The following is a 17120-nucleotide window of genomic DNA, read 5'->3' as shown; positions in this document are numbered from 1 at the left end:
CAAACGATCGGTTTGGCTGTTTGTACAGCGAGTAGAAGGTCTCGCATCGTGAAAGAAGAGTATGGACCAGATCAATCAGGAAAGTCTATCGTCTCAGCGTTGTTTGTTCAAAACGCAACGAAATGAAGGGAGAGCTTTCTCGATCGCACGCTCGTCGATCACTTTCTCAGTCGTCATCGATCTTGTTCAGACCAAAGATTCAATGCAGTCACGATGGGTCTTTGCGGACATGTCGATCATTGTTGACAGCGCTTAAGAATTCCGTGCTGCTTCCTATTCCGGCATAAAATGACCACAGCCTTACGTGGTATGAATCGTACGAAAGATTGGATTATATGACTCTCTTGAGGCCAGCTCAAGGCATGCGCACTGTTTCTCTAGTCTCTCAGATCTGTCAACAAAGGGTATCACGTAAATGCTGAAAGGAGAACCAAACCACGCTCCTAGACCTGAACCACTCCACCTCATCCACATCACATCATCCCCAACAACTCATCAACCGTAAACTCAATCGCCCTCGCGACCTCCCTCCCCTCCTCCCAAACCTGATCATGCTTCCCCCTCAACTCCAACAACCTCACCCTCGGCGATCCCGTCCCACGAAACCCCTGCTCCTCCAACGACCTCAGCATCAACTCCGGCTGCTCCCACTCCACCAACTCATCCTCCCTCGAATGCGCGATAACCACCAACTTCCCTTCCTCCCACGACTTTCTCAAATCCGCATGCGCCGGACTCGCCGCCGCCCACGCCCTCTCTCCCTCTCCAAACGCCCTCTCCACAAATCCACGGTAAAACGGCTGCGCGGCGTGGAACTTCACCAACGCGGGGAGATCGTACAGTCCTTCGATCCCCAGCACCGCGACCGGCGGCACGACGTTCATTTCCAGTCCTGCCGTGGGCGCGTACTGCTGGCCCCAATACCGCTTCATCGCGACCTGCAGCGCCAGACACGCGCCGCACGAGTGGCCGACCAGCACGTATCGTTCGGCGAAGCGATACGTTTCTTGGAGATGCAGAATCGCTTTGAGCACATCGTTCACATGGTCCGGATGGCGGGCGTTTCTGGCTGGGTCCGCGGGGTTGGATGGATCTGTCCGGTGGGAAGGAGCGGGCGAGAGACGGTAGTTGATGGAGGCGAAACCTGCGATGTGGGAGACGGTTGGGGAGGCGAGGAGGAGGGATTGCGCGGTGTCGAAGGTGGAGGCGGATTGCAGTGGGTCAGACCAGGCGCCGCCGTGGATGTAGACGATCCAGAGGCGGGAGTGGTCGTTGGAGGAGGTAGGTCGTGGTATACATGTTTGAAGGGTGTTGAGATTCGATTGTTCGCTGTAGCGGGTGTTGGTCCGGAATTGAGGCCATTCATCCGGCATGTTGACTGTATGCAGCAGAACGAAAGGAAAGTCGGGAGTGATGATCGTCCTTCTGGGATACCAGGGGGAGAGAGGGAAGGCTTTTTCAGTGTTTCTTATATGCTCCAATCAAAGGAAGGAATGTCGTATACGAAGCATGTTTATTATTAAATCCGCACAGGAAGGAAGGATACGGCATTCGGCGGATCGCAGGCAAGTTCGGTTTTTAAGCAACGATTCGACTACTAGTAGCTTCGCGGCAGGAACCTCTTTTCTTCGTTCGCACGCGTTTCATCCGTCGCCGTCGGGCGAAGCATGTGATAGAGTTTCAGGTGGAGAGTGAATGGACATTGGAGCACGTGCAGTTGAGGCATTGTGGAATTCTGGTGGGGACGAAGTGGTTACACAGTGAGGTTGATGTAATTGACACACAGTCTAGGACGCATTGGTAATTGATGAATGGAACATGGACATGGGTGTGTTGCCAGCACCAGGATCCCCAGCTGGAAGGGTCGGCCTCGTGTGCGCCCAACGTTGAAAAGTACGTCACCGATGGAGAAGCAAGCAATTGGAGCACGAGGCTGGCTGGCAAGAGACGATGGATCCGATGCACACCCACATCCACACCCACACAATCGAGCATCATCAGGCAGAAATCAATACTCTTGACCTGCACCGCCCTCTTGCTTTCCTCTCACCGCAACACCCTAAGGTAATTCTACTCGTGGCTTGCAGTGCCATCTCACCTGCGCTTGCTGCTCTTTTCTCATCACTTTCCATACAAACAGTTCCTACCCGACCTGCGACCAACACTCGACATTCTCTCTTCTTCTTCTTCTTCCTACAACCTCACCATCACCTCGACCAGAGACAAGCATTTCGGGCTTGGCCCCAAGCTCCTCGCATCTGAAACACCACCTGCCATCGGGACCCCTCCAAAACCTAGCATCCCACCTGTTCCGAGTAATCTTACCAGCATCAACCAAAATCTCCGAAACCTTCTTCTTCACCTTGCTCTCCACTTCCACCTCGACCTCGACCTCGACATCGACAACAACCTTCCACCTCACTTCATCTGCTTCACCTCATACCGACTCTCGATTACACCTCCGCCACCTCGCTGCCACCGCGGCACCCGTTCGACAACATGAGCACCTACAGCGGCTACGACGATGAGCCGCGGCGCTACCGCAACGTAAGTGAAACTAGGCTGCAACGGCTTGACCAGCGTGCTCAATCATCATCCACTGACTCTCCTCATTTCTCAGGTGCGCGTGCGACCACGCGAGAGAGACGAGCCGGACTACGTGCGCGAGGAGACCTACATCGAACGCGGCAAAGGATCCGGCCCAAGAGGAGCTGAGCTGGTCTACCGCGGACGTGACGACAGCATCGAAGACATCCCACGCGACTTTCCACCTCCAGGTCGCGGCAACCGCCGAGTCGACGATTACGACGCACCACGTCGTAGCAAGAGCACTGGTGGCAGACGATATGACGACGACGACCGCTACACGGACTATGGTCAATCTGTCGCAAGTTCACGATACGACCGCCGGGGCGGAAGCCGACGCGATGACCGTGACTATGACTCCGAGTACTCTCGATCACCATCGCCACGTCGCAATCGCAAAAGCTCCAACTCTGGCGGTATTGGCGATATCCTCAAATCCATCGGTGCTGGCGGTATCGTCGGTGGGCTTCTGGGCAACAAAGACAAAGGCCGGGACCGCTCTCGTTCACGCTCCCGCGGCGGACGTTCGGCGAGATCTCGCTCTCGAGGCGCTCGCAGTCGTCGTGATTATTCTTCAAGCCGCAGCCGGTCTCGAGGCGGCAACAACAACGAACGCAAATGGGCCCAGGCAGCTCAAGCCGCACTCGTCGCCGGTGCTGTCGAAGCTTTCCGCTCTCGCAAAGAACCTGGTCCATGGACTGGCGAAAAGGGCAAGCGCATTGCCACGGCTGCCTTGGGAGCTGGTGGTATCGACGGCTTGATGCAAGACCGCAATCCTGACGAGAAATCGAAGCGCCATCTTGCTACGGCCGTCCTTGGTGGTATGGCAGCTAGTAGATTGGCCAACGGTTCTCGCGCCAACTCTCGCGACCGTGAAGACCGAAGCGAATACTCACCGGAGCGTCGTCCTCGTTCCCGCAGCCGCAGTGTGATTGATCGCCTTCGAGGCCGCTCCAAGTCGCGAGGCCGCCCGGCAAGCCCGGATGGAGGAGGAGGTAATGGAGCGGTCAAGGGACTCTTGGGCGCAGGTGCCATTGCCGCCGCAGGCAAGGCGCTCTACAACAAGGCTCGCTCCAAGTCCCGCAAGAGACGCTCTCCATCCAATTCTAGCGCAGACTCGTATGTGCCCTCCCGCACCCGTCGACGAGATAGGCGTCGCTCACCACGTTCAGATACCGGAGATACTCGCCGGACCGACGCAGCTTCCGTTCGGGGCGGTCAGGACGGACAGGACGATCGCGCTCTCGCTCGCGGTACTAACCGCAATCGAAACACTGCGATGGTGGCGGGAGCGAGTGCGGCGAACCGAGGAGGCGGCAACGAAAACGAAGACAAAAACAAGGACGGCAACGAATCAAGTGACAGCAGTAGCACTACTGACATGGAAAAGAAACGCCGGCACATGCGTGGAAAGGAAATCGTCACGGCGAGTTTGGCCACGGTGGCGACTATCCATGCGGCTCACGGCGTGTATTCGAGTATGGAGGCTCACGAGAAGCGGCATAAATTGGTGGCAGAGGGCGAGATGTCTCCCGAAGAGGCCCGCAAGAAGCAGACGAAAGCGTGGATCCAAGATGCCGCAGCGGTCGGTATTGCCGCGCTGGGTATCAAGGGTGCATTCTCAGAGTGGAAGCAGATGAACGAGCAGAGGTACGTATTTCTCTTTTCTACTTGGTTTTTGGCACTGCTTTTGCAAGCTGCTTTTGTATTGAAAAGACATACGCTGACCATCGCTTCTTCCCTTTAGACGATCAGTCCAAGAAATGGAGAGGCGCAAGACCCAGCGTCGCAAGAAGCGCGAGAGGCGCGACAAGCAAGAAGAGAGAGATCGTGTCGAACGCATGATGCAGGCTATCGAGAAGAATCCGCAGTTGGCTATCGGGCATCAGCTGAGTCAGGGGTACAAGCCGTCGCTGCCGCAGGCTGATATGAGTGGCAATCCATATGCTCCGCTAGAGGGTCGTCAAAGGTACTAGAGGTACCATGCTGGTGAGGAGGATGAGGCTGACGATTGGGATGACGATCGGGAGAGTTGGAGGGACTGGGATCCGATGGGACGGCCGAGGAGATGATCTTGAATGTCCTCTCGGCAGTCTTGCGTCTTCCTTGATGCTGTTTCTCCGACACCACGAACACGACATGACGGCATGGCTTCCTGGTCCGGTTGGCTTCTTCGACGCAACGAACCTGGACTGGTTAGGCAGAGTCGACCATCCTCGATCCCGCACTCCCCATCCTGGACACACAAACACAATACGACAGCATTGATTCTCTGCTACGCTACGACTTTGCTTACTTTTGGAGGAGATGAATTTGGCATTTGGCGTGGCACAGCACACGCAGCATTGGGCCAAGATGCATGGTGATTACCACAGCCGGCGAATGGCTCTTGGGTGGGTCGGTGTCGAGCTTCTTCTTCTTCTTCGACGCTACTTTCAGCTTTTGCACATCGGATAATGATTACGACGATTACGATTATGGCACAACTTTTTTCCCTTCGTTCGTCGAAAGTCTATCGCAGACTTTCAACTCTCGCCTGTGCTGAGCTTTGTGCCCTCCATGCTGTGGACGAGATGCTCTGTCCTGATTTCATCGGCTGTATTGTGGTCCATTCAACTGACAACAGGTGCGCGCCCTCTTTCCCAAGATTCGACTGATGGAATTGACGGTCAGGAGCCAGGTGATTTACGGGCATGATGAGACAGCTCTTGAGGTGGTGCGAACGAGTCAAGGCTGCGAAGCAGAGCGGGCGCTGCGAGCAAGCGAGTGTCTAAACATGTCGGTCGGCGGCCTGCACGCATTTCGAGAAAGATGAAATGCTTGGTCTTTGCATCGGCCGACTCATGTGGTGTAGAGGCCGTCATGCATACGGAAACCAGCAAAGTACATGACCGATTGAATTTATGTTTAAATTTGCTGAGACGTTCCTTGGCGCTATTCCTGTCTGCACGATGTCCGGTGTAGGAAGAGAGTGCGGCCCCGTAACGAACATGTTGTATACGTCAAACTTGAGCCGGGTCTCTGCCAGTGCGAACGAGAAGAGAGGAGGAGGAGGAGGACTGGGAGCGGGTCGTGGAGGTAGCTCTCGCAGCGCTCTTATGCGCATCTGATCGTGGACATCCTAGGCCGGTTTGTTGTGATGTTTGCTCCCGTGACGCCGGCGTAACGTGCTTACCTCGTTGTTTCCATGGATGAGCTCTGGTGCAAGGTGACGCAAGCGTCTTTCCAGACGTTCTCGGTAGTTGTACGCATTGGTGTCTTTGGAGGAGAAAGATCTGGGGTGTTGCTTGCTGAGATAGACGTCTGATCCTTGTGTGTTGGCATCGATCGCAAGGGCAAAGGTGGAGGGCATTGCATGAGCTCTGGTCGGGAACATTACGGAAGAGAATGTATATATAAGCGTCATCGGAACCGGAGATCTGGACTACGGAGGCAGTGCATAACGGTGTCAAATGAATGTGTTGTTTCCACTGCCCAGTCTGCGGCGGACCGCGTTCCTGGTCCCAGTCTGTCTCTTCCTTCCCTCATCTCAACCCTTCCCCTCTCTCCTGTAAAGAGTGGTGGCCGAGAGTGCAGATGTTTGGCGGCGATGGCAGGACCGCACTCGGGAGATCTGCCTCTATTGAAGTCGTCGGCATGGTAATAAGAATTTCCGATGTGACAATCTGCAAGACTTAGCGACGTCGCCTCCGGGAAAGCATGTGAAGAGCCTCACCGTGTTTGCAACATTCGCATTGTTGCTTGCAAGGACCTGATGACTATATCAGCTGGGTCGGATATAGCAGATGGTCGGCCAGCTCGGTATAGACTCACTGCCATTGGGAGTGCACCAGTCTGGATTGTTCCGGACCCACTCGTCTTCTGGCTTGGGACCTCCGGCGAAAACGGCGCTGACGAAGATGAGAGAGCGACGAGCCTGATTGCGTGCATGGTTGCGGATGTAATGGGTGACGAGATCAATGTTGGTTGTCTTCGATGTTGGTAGAAGGAATGGCACTCAACGCAAGCGATGCGAGACCATTTATGCCTTCCCGGCCACATACAGCTCTGCTCGTGCATGCGAGAATTCGCGCTGACTGCCCATGACTATGTCGCCTCATTATTTGGGCAAGTCTCGGCGTTTGGTCCAAGTCAAATTGGTTCGGGACTGTCGCAGAGAGCGGACACTACTTCATTGCTTTGGCGAGATTCTCTGTAGTTTCGGAACAGACTGACGATGATTCCTTGGCGGCTGCGTCGCTATGGGTCGAGTCGTCGTAATACCCGCGAGGTTCGATGCAGGATCGTCATAGTACTTTGCTCTGGACGAGGTGACCTGTTTCATGGACGAGGCTTGAAGATCGAGCCGGCGATGCTGAAGTTGATGGAGATGGGCAAGGAGTCGAAGAGATTCTCCTTGCAGTGGTTTTGGGTACGTTGACTTGTTGCGAGGTCGGACAGAACGCCCAGAAGGAGAGAAGTTTGTCCATGTTTGTTTGGTTGTTCCGCTGGAATAGGTTTTGAGCGAGGTGAGGTGAGGTTGTTTTGGTACAGACTTTGGCCGCGATGTCGCTGGGGATCGTTCAGAGCATGAACCTGGGACAGGACCGGATAATGTGATGAAGATGAAGTAAAGTCGTCTGCTGTTCCATTGTCGATGACATTTGATTTGTAATGTAAAAGGTGGTACTCCTTTGCTGCTGGTCAACCGTACAATGGCGTGATCGAGCTGACGATGTCCTGTGAGAGGAACGTGGGGAAACTGATTGGCGGGGTATCAACGTCAAGTACCAGTGTAGTGATTCTCTGCGATCAGTACAAATACTTACCCCATCGGAACAGCGTATGTCCGTTCATGGATGATGAGTGCGGTCGCAAAGACAATCGGCTTCGAAAGGAAATTCGCAGGTCGGCCTCAAATCGCGCACCCGAGCGTGAACACAAGACGTGGGTCGTTGGCAGCGATGAAGAAGCTGCGCATGCGATTCGATTCGATTTACCAATATTGTATAGTCGAACCTCGATAAATCCGATCCAGCCATCGACGCCCGGTTTTACATGACAACACAGAGGCCACAGCAGCTGCTCTCCTTCTTGCTCGGCTCCTGGACTTGCATTTGCTGCTGCGGTGCTCCGGGATAGTTGGTCTGCCCAGCGTATTGCATTGGTTGCTGTCCGGGATACCCTCCGCCATTGCCGTAATTTGGCGTGTTGCCCATTGGATATGCAGTTTCGTAATGCGGCTTGCCGTACTGCGAATGCTGAGGCTCGTGCTGTTGATAGTGATACGCCGGCATCTGGTGGACGGCTCCACCTTGCAGGTCAATGTACATGCGGCCTTCGTTCGCTTCGGTCCGGTATTGCAGACCAAGCTCCCTGCATACTTGCTCGACGCGAGGCTTGATCTTTTGAATATGGCCAGGACTGTGGTTTCCTTTTCCGACAATAACGTGGAGGTGTGACTGTCCCGTACTCTGAGCGTATTTAATACGTTGCTCCAAAATTTCCTCCGCCTCTTCCACGAATTGACCGTGCAGATCGATAGTATCGCCTGCGACTTTGCCCATGGAGTTGTTCTCGCGGAAGATGAACTCGGAAGCTTGCTTGTTGTACTGATCGGCTTTCGCTGCGTGATTCTTGCTCTGCGTGCTCATGTCGTGGGCCCTTCCGCCATCACCGCTCTCGTATGCCCTTCGTGCTTCTGCCGCATAATGCTGGTGCTGCCCTTGTTCTTTACGGGCCAGATCGCGCAATCGATCGTATTCTGCCTCGGCGTTGCTGCTGGGTCCGTGGTTGAAAGCTGTTCGTGGAATGCTGTGATCAGTCGAGATCGGAGGGAATTGCGGAGCTATTCATACCGCCGCCGCCGAGCCTGGTATTTGTGTGAGACATAGTGATATTTCGTAGGAATCTTCGATGGTAGGTAGATGTTGCAATGCAGAGAAGAAGAGAGGGCCGGCTGGTCTCAAGCACAACTTTGGTTCGCGATCGCAACGAGCTGAAAGGGGCCAAGTGGGCGGGTGTGATGTCGATCTCCCGCTTTTGTGAACTCCATCCGCAATTCAACTTCTACATGCCTTGCCTACCGTACCCATCCAACCCAGCGAACATCATCTCGAACTGTTCCTAGTCGACTAATGAACCGCACATACTGCTAGCACTTTGCTATGCCTGGATGATGTAGCTCACTTTTGAAGCTGTGGAAGCATCAGCAATGTCTCCCGGCGCTGGATTCACGAGGGAGCACCGGTCGGACATGAGCGCACGCAGATCAAGACGGACATGGAGTAACGTGAAGACGCGATGGATGCAATATCAAGCACAGACGCTCTTATTGCTGGATCTAAGAAATGTGTCGCTCCCACAGCACTGTGCTTACTCCACCGACCCTCCAACCCGGGCGAGCCCGATAATGATTGGACTTTGTTTCTTCTCAGGCCAAAGTCGAGGACTCGTCAGGATTGACGAGGACGTATCGACAAATGCACAAGCCTCATGTTTCGGTACCAGACTGCTCCGGGTACACGGTCTCGTTGAAGTCAATCTTCTGACCTTGCCCTTGGTACACCCAGCGAGTGAAAGTAGCCGGCGTGGAGCCTTCACCCCCATTAGAAGTCACGAAAATGCCCACGGTCGTTCCTGGATAAGATCAGCCTGTTGCAAGATGCTACGATCGTAAACCGGCAGGTACGTTGCAAAGTCCCTATCGCAAGGGTGCAATGATGACTTACCAGTAAACTGCGCGCTTCCTCCACTGGTGACAGCACCCGAAGCGGTACCAATGACCACGAGCTCGCTATTTCCGCCTGCCGCGCCCATGGAGAGCTCGAACTCCGTGTCTACAGCCGCCTGTATCTGCAGACGAACAGGCTGGCCGACAAGATGCTCCGGAACGCCGACGACAATCTCTTTACTCAGCGAGTCGTTGGAACCAAAAGCCGTAGTTCGAAGACGCGCCCGAAGAGCTCCATCAAGCAAGACAAGCCCCAGATCGGTATGCTGCCACTGATTGGCAAATACAGTGACGCCCGCCTCCTCACCCTCGGTCTCCGGGCAGAAGTCCATGTCGACGTAGTAAGTGAAGTAAGTGTCAGTCTGGCGACGGCCTACATACGCCAAGCGGTCGGACGGCTCAAATGTCTGGTCCCCTGTGAGGTTGAAGAATGAAGGGTTGACAGTCAAGCTTCCTCCGGAAATCGAGTACATGTCCTTAGGGGGAAATCGAAAGTGCATGAAATGCAACGGCAGAGAATCACTCTCGAAGCCGTAGTCGTCGCCTGCTTCGATCCAAGGCCCAGGTCCAGGGACATCGCGCGACACCGCAGGCAATGATCCGCGCATGCGACCGCGAACGGGCTCAGCCTCTGGCCAGCCACTTTCCGGCCAAGTGACGGGATACAGCACAGTCTCACGTCCCATGGGAAAGGAATCGGTGTAGCCTGGCGGACCCTGTCGGATCGACAAAGCAACCCCCCACCAGTTGCCGTCAAAATCCTGAAAGAAGTCGGCATGGCCGACGGACTGGAAGTACTGCGACGTGTTTGCGTTTGTCTGGATCGGATTGTTCTCGTACGGCTCGTAAGGACCCAAAATCTCCTTCGAGCGGGCAATTGTCACCATGTGATCGAAACTTGTGCCACCTTCGGCCAGGACGAGGTAGTAGTAGTCATCTTTGCGGATTGTTTTAGGGCCTTCGGGCCAGGCCCCTCCGGTGCCATTCCACAGATTAGTGTTGGGTCCGTATTCGCCCGTGGTAACATCGATGGGGAAGATGTTATCCCCGACAATGTCAAAAACATGACAGATCACATATGCTTGGCCATCATCATCCCAGAAGAGATCCGGATCGAAGAAGCCGATGTCCTTGTTGATAAAGCGTACCGGCATGCCCCACGATCCTGGTTCCAACGGAGATGTGCTGTTGAAGATCAATTGCAGAGGCTCGTCGACGCCATCTCGCATCATGAAAGTGACGATGACGTAGAAAGTGCCGTTGTGGTGTCTAAGAGTCGGAGCGAAGACTCCTCGCTGCATGGTGTTGGTCCGGTCGTATTCGGGGACTTGCTCCTCTTTGTAGATGACATTGCTGACATGCCGCCAGTTCTGGAGGTCCCTGCTGGCGTATATTGGAAGGCCGGGAAAGTTGTTGAACGTGGACGAAATGCAGTAGTAGAAGCCATCAACTGCTATGCAACTGGGATCCGGCCGGTAGCCTGGGATCATGGGGTTGGTGTATTCCGTGAGAGGAGTTTCGTTGCTGTGAACATGTTTTGGGGAAAGTGCTAGCGCTGCTGAAGCAGTCGCCAGCAGGGAGAAGACGGACTTGCGCCAGAACATCGTGAACACCATTGCTGTTTTCTTGTAGCAAAAGATCATTGCACAGCCTGCTCTTTGCAGTCTTATATACGCATTCAGAGCTGCCTACATGTATCCACCTGTGCCGCTTGATTTGGGTTGTTTAGGCAAAACAGGCGCGGGGTGCCGGCTGGGCAAGAAATGCCTCCGAACCGTGCCTTCTGAACTGACCTGGTGCCGTCCAGGTGTCCGGTTTGGTATATGCCTGGCATGGTGTATACTTGTCTGATGTCCTCATCTACATGAGGCCGAGAGTGAGGACGCCATGGTCGAGCGGCAAGGGGCGGGGCCAAAGCGGTGGGCGCCGGGAAATGATGTCGATCTCCCGCCGAAGTGTCTACAAGGAGAACAAAATGAAAGAACACCCGCCGAAGTGTCTACAAGGAGAACAAAATTCTCCCGCCTCTCCCTTTCTGACCGATCGTCGGATTGCACAGCTGACTATCAACATCATACCACCATGGACCGTCTGCCAGAGGAGTTGCTCGCATTGATATGCGAGCACTGCGATCATGCTACTCAAAAGGCTCTTCGCCTTGCTAGCAAGCGATTGCATGAGGCCAGTACTCCGCTCGTGTTCGAGCATTTTTACATGGGACTCTTTAAGTATGGCCTCCTATCGCTGCAAGACATAGCGAAATCTCCACTGGCAAAGCATGTGAAAGAGCTCACCTGGTTTCCCGATATCATCCCGTCTTGGACCAAGGAAAGCTACGAAAAGGCAATCGACATGAGGCCCAACTTCAGCCTTTGGTTACGAGGGCGAAAATCACAGATTCAAGAGGGCTACGAGGGTACTGGCATCACATCTCGTCTGTATCCAGGAGATCCTCGAAGAGAGTACGAAGCTCTCCCGCGTCACAGTCTCACAAAAGCCGAGCTCGATGCCGGGTGGGCCACCTTCAATCAATGCGCTGGGCAGCAAGCTCGATGGTCTCAAGACAGAGAGGGACTGTTGTTCAAGGAGTGCATTTCTCTACTACCAAACCTCTCCAAGGCTCATGTGCAGTGCGCGGTCCCTTTCTCAGGTCGCACGAACGATTGGCCAGTGTGGAAGAAGTTACGACGCCACATCTACGTGGGACCCGACGATTTCGTGTGGAGGCAGGAAATGGACGAGCCTGACTATGCACATATGTCTGGTCAAGCCGCGTTGTGTCTCCTTGAAGCTCTTGGATATCGTGCTTCATTTGCGGGCACCAAGCAGGTCAAGTATTTGAGTGTCCACTCGTCGCATCTTGATCCATACCTCAGTCTGATGAACGAAAGCGCTTCTAATACCACCATTCGAAGATCTCCGGCCCACGCGACCAGGTACCAGACGCTTCTCGAAACTTTCCGTCACTTGACTACGCTCCATCTGCATATTCCGCATGCTACCGTCAGTGCTCATGTCAGTGGGTTCGGTATGGTTCGTGGTCACCGTGGGAGGAATTCATAGGCTGTGCTGATGACACTACTTAGGCTGTCGAGACTATGGAATTCTTGCGGTCTGCGAGGCACTTGAGAAAGCTGGACTTGCGATTCGGCGACGATGAGATGAGTCCAGACGACGAGTCGGACTCACAGCTTGAAGACCTTTTTGACTCAGACGATGTCCTGTTTCCAGAACTACAATCTGCGGCGCTGGCGACCAACTTGCCGGCCGAGATTCTGCTCAAATTCCTCAACAACCATGCACGCACACTCCGAAGACTGGAGCTCCGTGACATGCTCGTACACAACGTTGATGGCGCAATCGAGCACATCCCTCGGGTTCTGAAGCTGGACCATGTTTACGTGGAATGCTTGTGGGATGATGCTTCATGCACGGAAGGAGAGTTTGACGTTAACTACCTTTGCGTTCTATCCAGAGGCACTGATTACGATGCTGGATATGAGCGTTCCGTGAAGGCCTACCTGCTGGGTCAGGCGGAGGTAATGCCGAACATTGAAAGAGATGGCGGGCTTGGCGAAATTCGAGAGTGGTCTGAGTGGCAGAATGAGTACTACGCAACAGTTGCTGCCAGCAGCGACGACGAAGTATCGAACGGTCAGGTTGGTTGAATGGTCAAGGCTGTCTGTCGCACGAAAGTAGCCGACGTCCCATGTTTCAACCAGTGGGACTGCCACAAGTAAAAGGCGTCAGGGGCGTCGACTTGAAGGAAGCCCTCATGCCCAGGATCGATGCATAAATCCCCAATCCTGCAACTGCCAGCGAAGCGACGAAATAGATCACGTTGAAAGTGTTCAGCAGCCACTGCTTGCGGTAGCCACGTATCCATCGCTGCGGTCCGGAGTCGACGCGGACAAATCGGCCGCCCACCGTGGTGTCGAGCTCTTCCGGCAGAATGGCGTCCTTTTGGCAATTGAAGCCCACCATGAGGATCGGCGGAAAGGTATAGCTGAATTGTAGGATCTAGGAACAAGTATTTGTCGGTCAGCGGAGCCTTGAGTAGATTGGAGACCGACCACGAGAGCTGACGAGACAAGCTAGAGTCACGGCTGCCACGCATTTTGCCACTCCGAGTCACTTACGAAAGCTGCTCCAACAAAGGCGGCCAGATTGGAGAGCTGCGGAATTGCTGCAGCAAAGATGAACGCAAGTGCCCAGTAGATGGGGACTGGGAAATTCATTAGCTCAGAGGCCGAATGCGCACAGCCCTTTCGATATCGATGCTTACCGAGCACCATCCATACCAACTTTCCCTTCTTCGTGTCAAGCGCAGGGAAGTGAAAGACATCACGCAAGACAGAAGCGTAGAGGACCTTCACGCCAATATTTCCATACAGTACCGCTGCGATTAATGCGGAGACAAATGCAATAGCGTTGCCGACCGTCTGCCAGGCGTAAGCCGAGTTGGGAATACCTATGACTCTCAATCAGCATCGTTTCTCTCGAAGTTCATGGCCATGGACTCACCTTGATAGGCCGGATTGAACGTGAACTGGCCCTGATAAGTGTATACGACCATGCCGATCGTGATGTACATCGAGAAGATGAAGATCTCCGCACAGATGAGGGATTTGTAAAAGTCGTTCCTATACACGAGACAGTTAGCAAGTAGATCTCAAGTGAACGTTGTGAATACCACTTACGGCCGTCGCATCTCTGCCATTAGTTCGGTGAATAGCGTAGCTCCTCCATAAGCAAACACTCCGTTCATCAGCCCATTGACTCGATCAATGAGCTTACTTCCTTCTGGCCAATTGGCACTGGTTTGGACAGGTCCAGGCGCCACTCCATATGAAGCTTGAGCAGCTTCGTAATTCGGCTTGAAAACTGAAGTGACGCCCATACTGTCGGCAGTCAGCACGGGATCATAGTCTTTGAGGCCGTACGGTCTTCTCACGTCATGAAAATCACAAAGATGTTCAGCCAGACGGCAATATTAGCCAAGAAACCCAGCCGTTGCAGAGTTCGAATTTGTCCCAGAACGAAACCAAGGAGCATGAAGATGACTTCGGCGACGACGACTGTGAAAATATTAGCGGCTCGTTGCCCTCTCAGCACAGCATCAGAAGTCCATACAGCACAAGAAGCCTTTCCCACTCGCACCTGCGGCCATTTGCTGCAGCCCTTGTCCATTGCTCACAGTGATGAGCGTCACGTTCAGAAAGAACTGACAGCTTTGGAGCACATTGATAACCATCCTAGCCCAGTTGCCGAAGATTCGGAAGCCCAGGTCCTGCACGCAGTCAGTCTAGGCCTCAGCATCGTGACTGTGCTGTATAGCTTACTCCGTAATTACGCATGGGATACCGCGGACTGTCCAGTCCACAGAATTGTTTCCACAGCTGAAGACCTGAGTAGAACGCGAACTGGATATCCAAAGTAAGCAATATGCTGAGATGTGCTCATACACCCAACCTACTCCTCCAAAGACAGTGTAGAGAGCGACGCCAGGTCCATACCCCATCCTTGACACGGCCCATGGAACATTGTAAGGTCCCAAAATGTCTGTTAGCGAAAGCCAGAGTCAGCAAAGATGCAGATATATGTGAGCGCATGCCAGTACTTCATCAGGCACGCTGGCGACAAGCTGGTGCAATGCTTGGGAGCCAGTGGCCATCTGCTTACCCGTAGTGATCAAGTAGAACACAGTGATCCATGTCGCCGTCCTTGTCGCGCGCTGTGCTCGTTCCCATTCGAGCTCAGTAACTCCGTTGCCATCCTCCGTGGTTAGCCTGGCCACATTGGAACCATGCTTTTCCGGGGGCGTGACACTGGAGTAGTCGGTTTGAAGCTCTGTCGGTTGCGTGGCAAGCTTCTTCCCCGTGAACAGCTTTTTGAGTTGATCGATTGTATTCTCTGTCACGAGTGTGCTCTCGAATGCTCGTGCTCGATCGGCCGAGTAGACATACTCCTCGAATGTTACATGCTTGTTGATGACGCCGATGGAGGAAGCAGCCCGAGTCTCGGCTTGGTCACTGCCGCCGTCTCGAGCATCGATAGTGCTCAGCTTCGCTCCCGCGATGCTAGTCATAGTGAGTAAGAGGAAAGTTGCAGGTTTGGCATCGATGATTGTGGACTGGATGCAAGGGCGCACGCAGATAGATGTAGTTGCGCAGCCCCTCTTCGGTTCTACGTTTGCCCGCGTCACAGCCCGCCTGTGCTATTCGGATGTATCGACAGGGTAATATGATGGAGGAATGGTTGTCGTTTCTCGCTTCCTGGCGGCACAAGGGCCGAGCACACGACACCTCACAGCGGAGGACCGGAGACCCGAACTCTACTCAGATAGATGCGATCGAGCAGGTGCTAAGCTCAAGCCCCAAAGCTTCGCACGGAGACCACAGACATAATGCTCGGCGATGAGATACGCCGGACAACGTCCTTTCTGTGAGGAATGGGCATCATCGGCAGGCGATTGCAAGGATTGCAGCACACCACCAGCTTTGCTTATCTCGACTGGCTGAAGTACAATGACCATGCACTTGACAGGCCATCCTCGGCAAACGGATCGCACGGCATAGGGTGCCGTCAGCGATGGAAGTTGCTTATTCTTCGATGTACAAAGCTGAACTGGTGGATCACGACCGGAGGATGTGGGTCGTAGCAACTCGCCAATGTCTGAACGATCTGTGAAGTATCTCGTACTCAGAGTCACATGGCGGATGCCGATACACAATCAGTCTCTGCAACTTCTCAGCAACACGCCTGCTCGAATGCTCCCATGACTGGTTTGGCAAAAGCCATCTGTGGATTCGTGGCGTCCCTGCATGATTGTCAACCGGATGTTGCGTGCTCATACTCAAATCCTGAGATTCTATAGTTCTACACTCGTTGGCTTTTGCGGGTCGAAAACGTGCGGAGAGCTGCCGAAGCATGGCCGGGCACCTTCTGTTCACAGAGTGAGGTTGAAATACGGTAGAACAACAAGGTTGTCGTAAGAAAAGAGTGATGCCACTCTGGTCCGAAGCAACCACAGACTGAGTTTCAAAACCAACCCCTCCAAGCGTTTCGGCCTTGTTGCCTTACGGTAGAACTAGCTCCAGTCATGGCTCCACCTAAGGTAAGCTCATCATCACGTCTGTCAACTGCGACGACCAAGACGACGCAGTCAGACCACCAGCAAGTGAACTTGCTGCCCGGATCATGGCCGACAACGAAATCAACATGGCCGAAGACTCTTCCGACTCTGGCACAACGCCAAAAGACCTCGCCAGCCCCGCCATCTCACCCCCGGACTCTCAGCCTCGCAATGCGTCAGGGTCCTCGATCGCGAACTCCAATGGCAAACGACCGATTCAGACGATCATGAATGGCATGGATGATCAAGAAGGTCGGCTTTGAAGTCAAAATTTCGGTCAAAGGATGAAGGGACTGACGAAGCTATTCTTGCGTAGAGCTGGCGGCCATGGTCAATAGTAAGGCAAGGCAAGAGTTCCCCGAGAAGACTCACAAGGAGACTGGATACAGTTGGAGTAGAGCTGAGGATGAGCCGGGCTATACATGGACAAATAAGAAGGCACATGATGAGTACAACCGGGCGTGGGACAACATGGTACACAAGGACAATGCGATTCGGAGTAAGTGTCGTCTGACCTCATGTTCAGAGTGACGGTGATTGACGATGATGAGTAGACAAGTACGGGGACCCTTTCGAGCTCGTGGAGAACGAGCGGGCTACTGCTGCCAGTCTACAGCAGCAATGAGCAGGATTGTGATAGAGGATTTCCGAGTTTTAGCATCATCTGCGGCATGGGAGTAAGGCGCA

General features: G+C 53.9%; 6 protein-coding genes across 6 annotated transcripts; 1 reads left to right on the top strand and 5 right to left on the bottom strand.

Moving 5' to 3' along the window:
- Positions 1-473: 473 nt before the first annotated feature.
- Positions 474-1373, bottom strand: MYCGRDRAFT_66919 (uncharacterized protein; the record flags this gene model as incomplete). The annotated part of the gene is made up of 1 exon (XM_003856525.1): positions 474-1373. The coding sequence occupies one exon, from the start codon at positions 1371-1373 to the stop codon at positions 474-476; it is 900 nt and encodes a 299-aa protein (XP_003856573.1).
- Positions 1374-4510: 3137 nt separating this feature from the next.
- On the bottom strand, positions 4511-4882 carry MYCGRDRAFT_102767 (uncharacterized protein; the record flags this gene model as incomplete). Its single annotated transcript, XM_003856524.1, has 1 exon — positions 4511-4882. One exon carries the CDS (start codon positions 4725-4727, stop codon positions 4539-4541), a length of 189 nt encoding a protein of 62 aa, XP_003856572.1.
- A 2737-nt stretch (positions 4883-7619) lies between these two features.
- Positions 7620-8466, bottom strand: MYCGRDRAFT_66917 (uncharacterized protein; the record flags this gene model as incomplete). Its single annotated transcript, XM_003856523.1, has 2 exons — positions 7620-8365; positions 8424-8466. The coding sequence occupies 2 exons, from the start codon at positions 8455-8457 to the stop codon at positions 7620-7622; spliced, it is 780 nt and encodes a 259-aa protein (XP_003856571.1).
- A 592-nt stretch (positions 8467-9058) lies between these two features.
- On the bottom strand, positions 9059-10788 carry MgXBX1 (putative xylan 1,4-beta-Xylosidase; the record flags this gene model as incomplete). The annotated part of the gene is made up of 2 exons (XM_003856522.1): positions 9059-9204; positions 9297-10788. The coding sequence occupies 2 exons, from the start codon at positions 10786-10788 to the stop codon at positions 9059-9061; spliced, it is 1638 nt and encodes a 545-aa protein (XP_003856570.1).
- Positions 10789-11141: 353 nt separating this feature from the next.
- Positions 11142-12841, top strand: MYCGRDRAFT_107517 (uncharacterized protein; the record flags this gene model as incomplete). Its single annotated transcript, XM_003857063.1, has 3 exons — positions 11142-12331; positions 12385-12740; positions 12832-12841. 3 exons carry the CDS (start codon positions 11186-11188, stop codon positions 12839-12841), a joined length of 1512 nt encoding a protein of 503 aa, XP_003857111.1.
- A 113-nt stretch (positions 12842-12954) lies between these two features.
- MYCGRDRAFT_66912 (uncharacterized protein) lies at positions 12955-15386 on the bottom strand (the record flags this gene model as incomplete). Its single annotated transcript, XM_003856521.1, has 10 exons — positions 12955-13318; positions 13438-13523; positions 13584-13777; positions 13819-13941; positions 13999-14199; positions 14253-14376; positions 14432-14588; positions 14641-14721; positions 14775-14860; positions 14981-15386. 10 exons carry the CDS (start codon positions 15384-15386, stop codon positions 13013-13015), a joined length of 1764 nt encoding a protein of 587 aa, XP_003856569.1.
- Positions 15387-17120: the final 1734 nt, after the last annotated feature.

The sequence above is a fragment of the Zymoseptoria tritici genome, chromosome 1 (genome assembly GCF_000219625.1).
Source record: "Zymoseptoria tritici IPO323 chromosome 1, whole genome shotgun sequence".
NCBI classification, from domain to species: Eukaryota; Fungi; Ascomycota; class Dothideomycetes; order Mycosphaerellales; family Mycosphaerellaceae; genus Zymoseptoria; species Zymoseptoria tritici.
The sequence above is the reverse complement of the archived record's forward strand: the minus strand, read 5'-3'. Positions and strand labels throughout refer to the sequence as shown.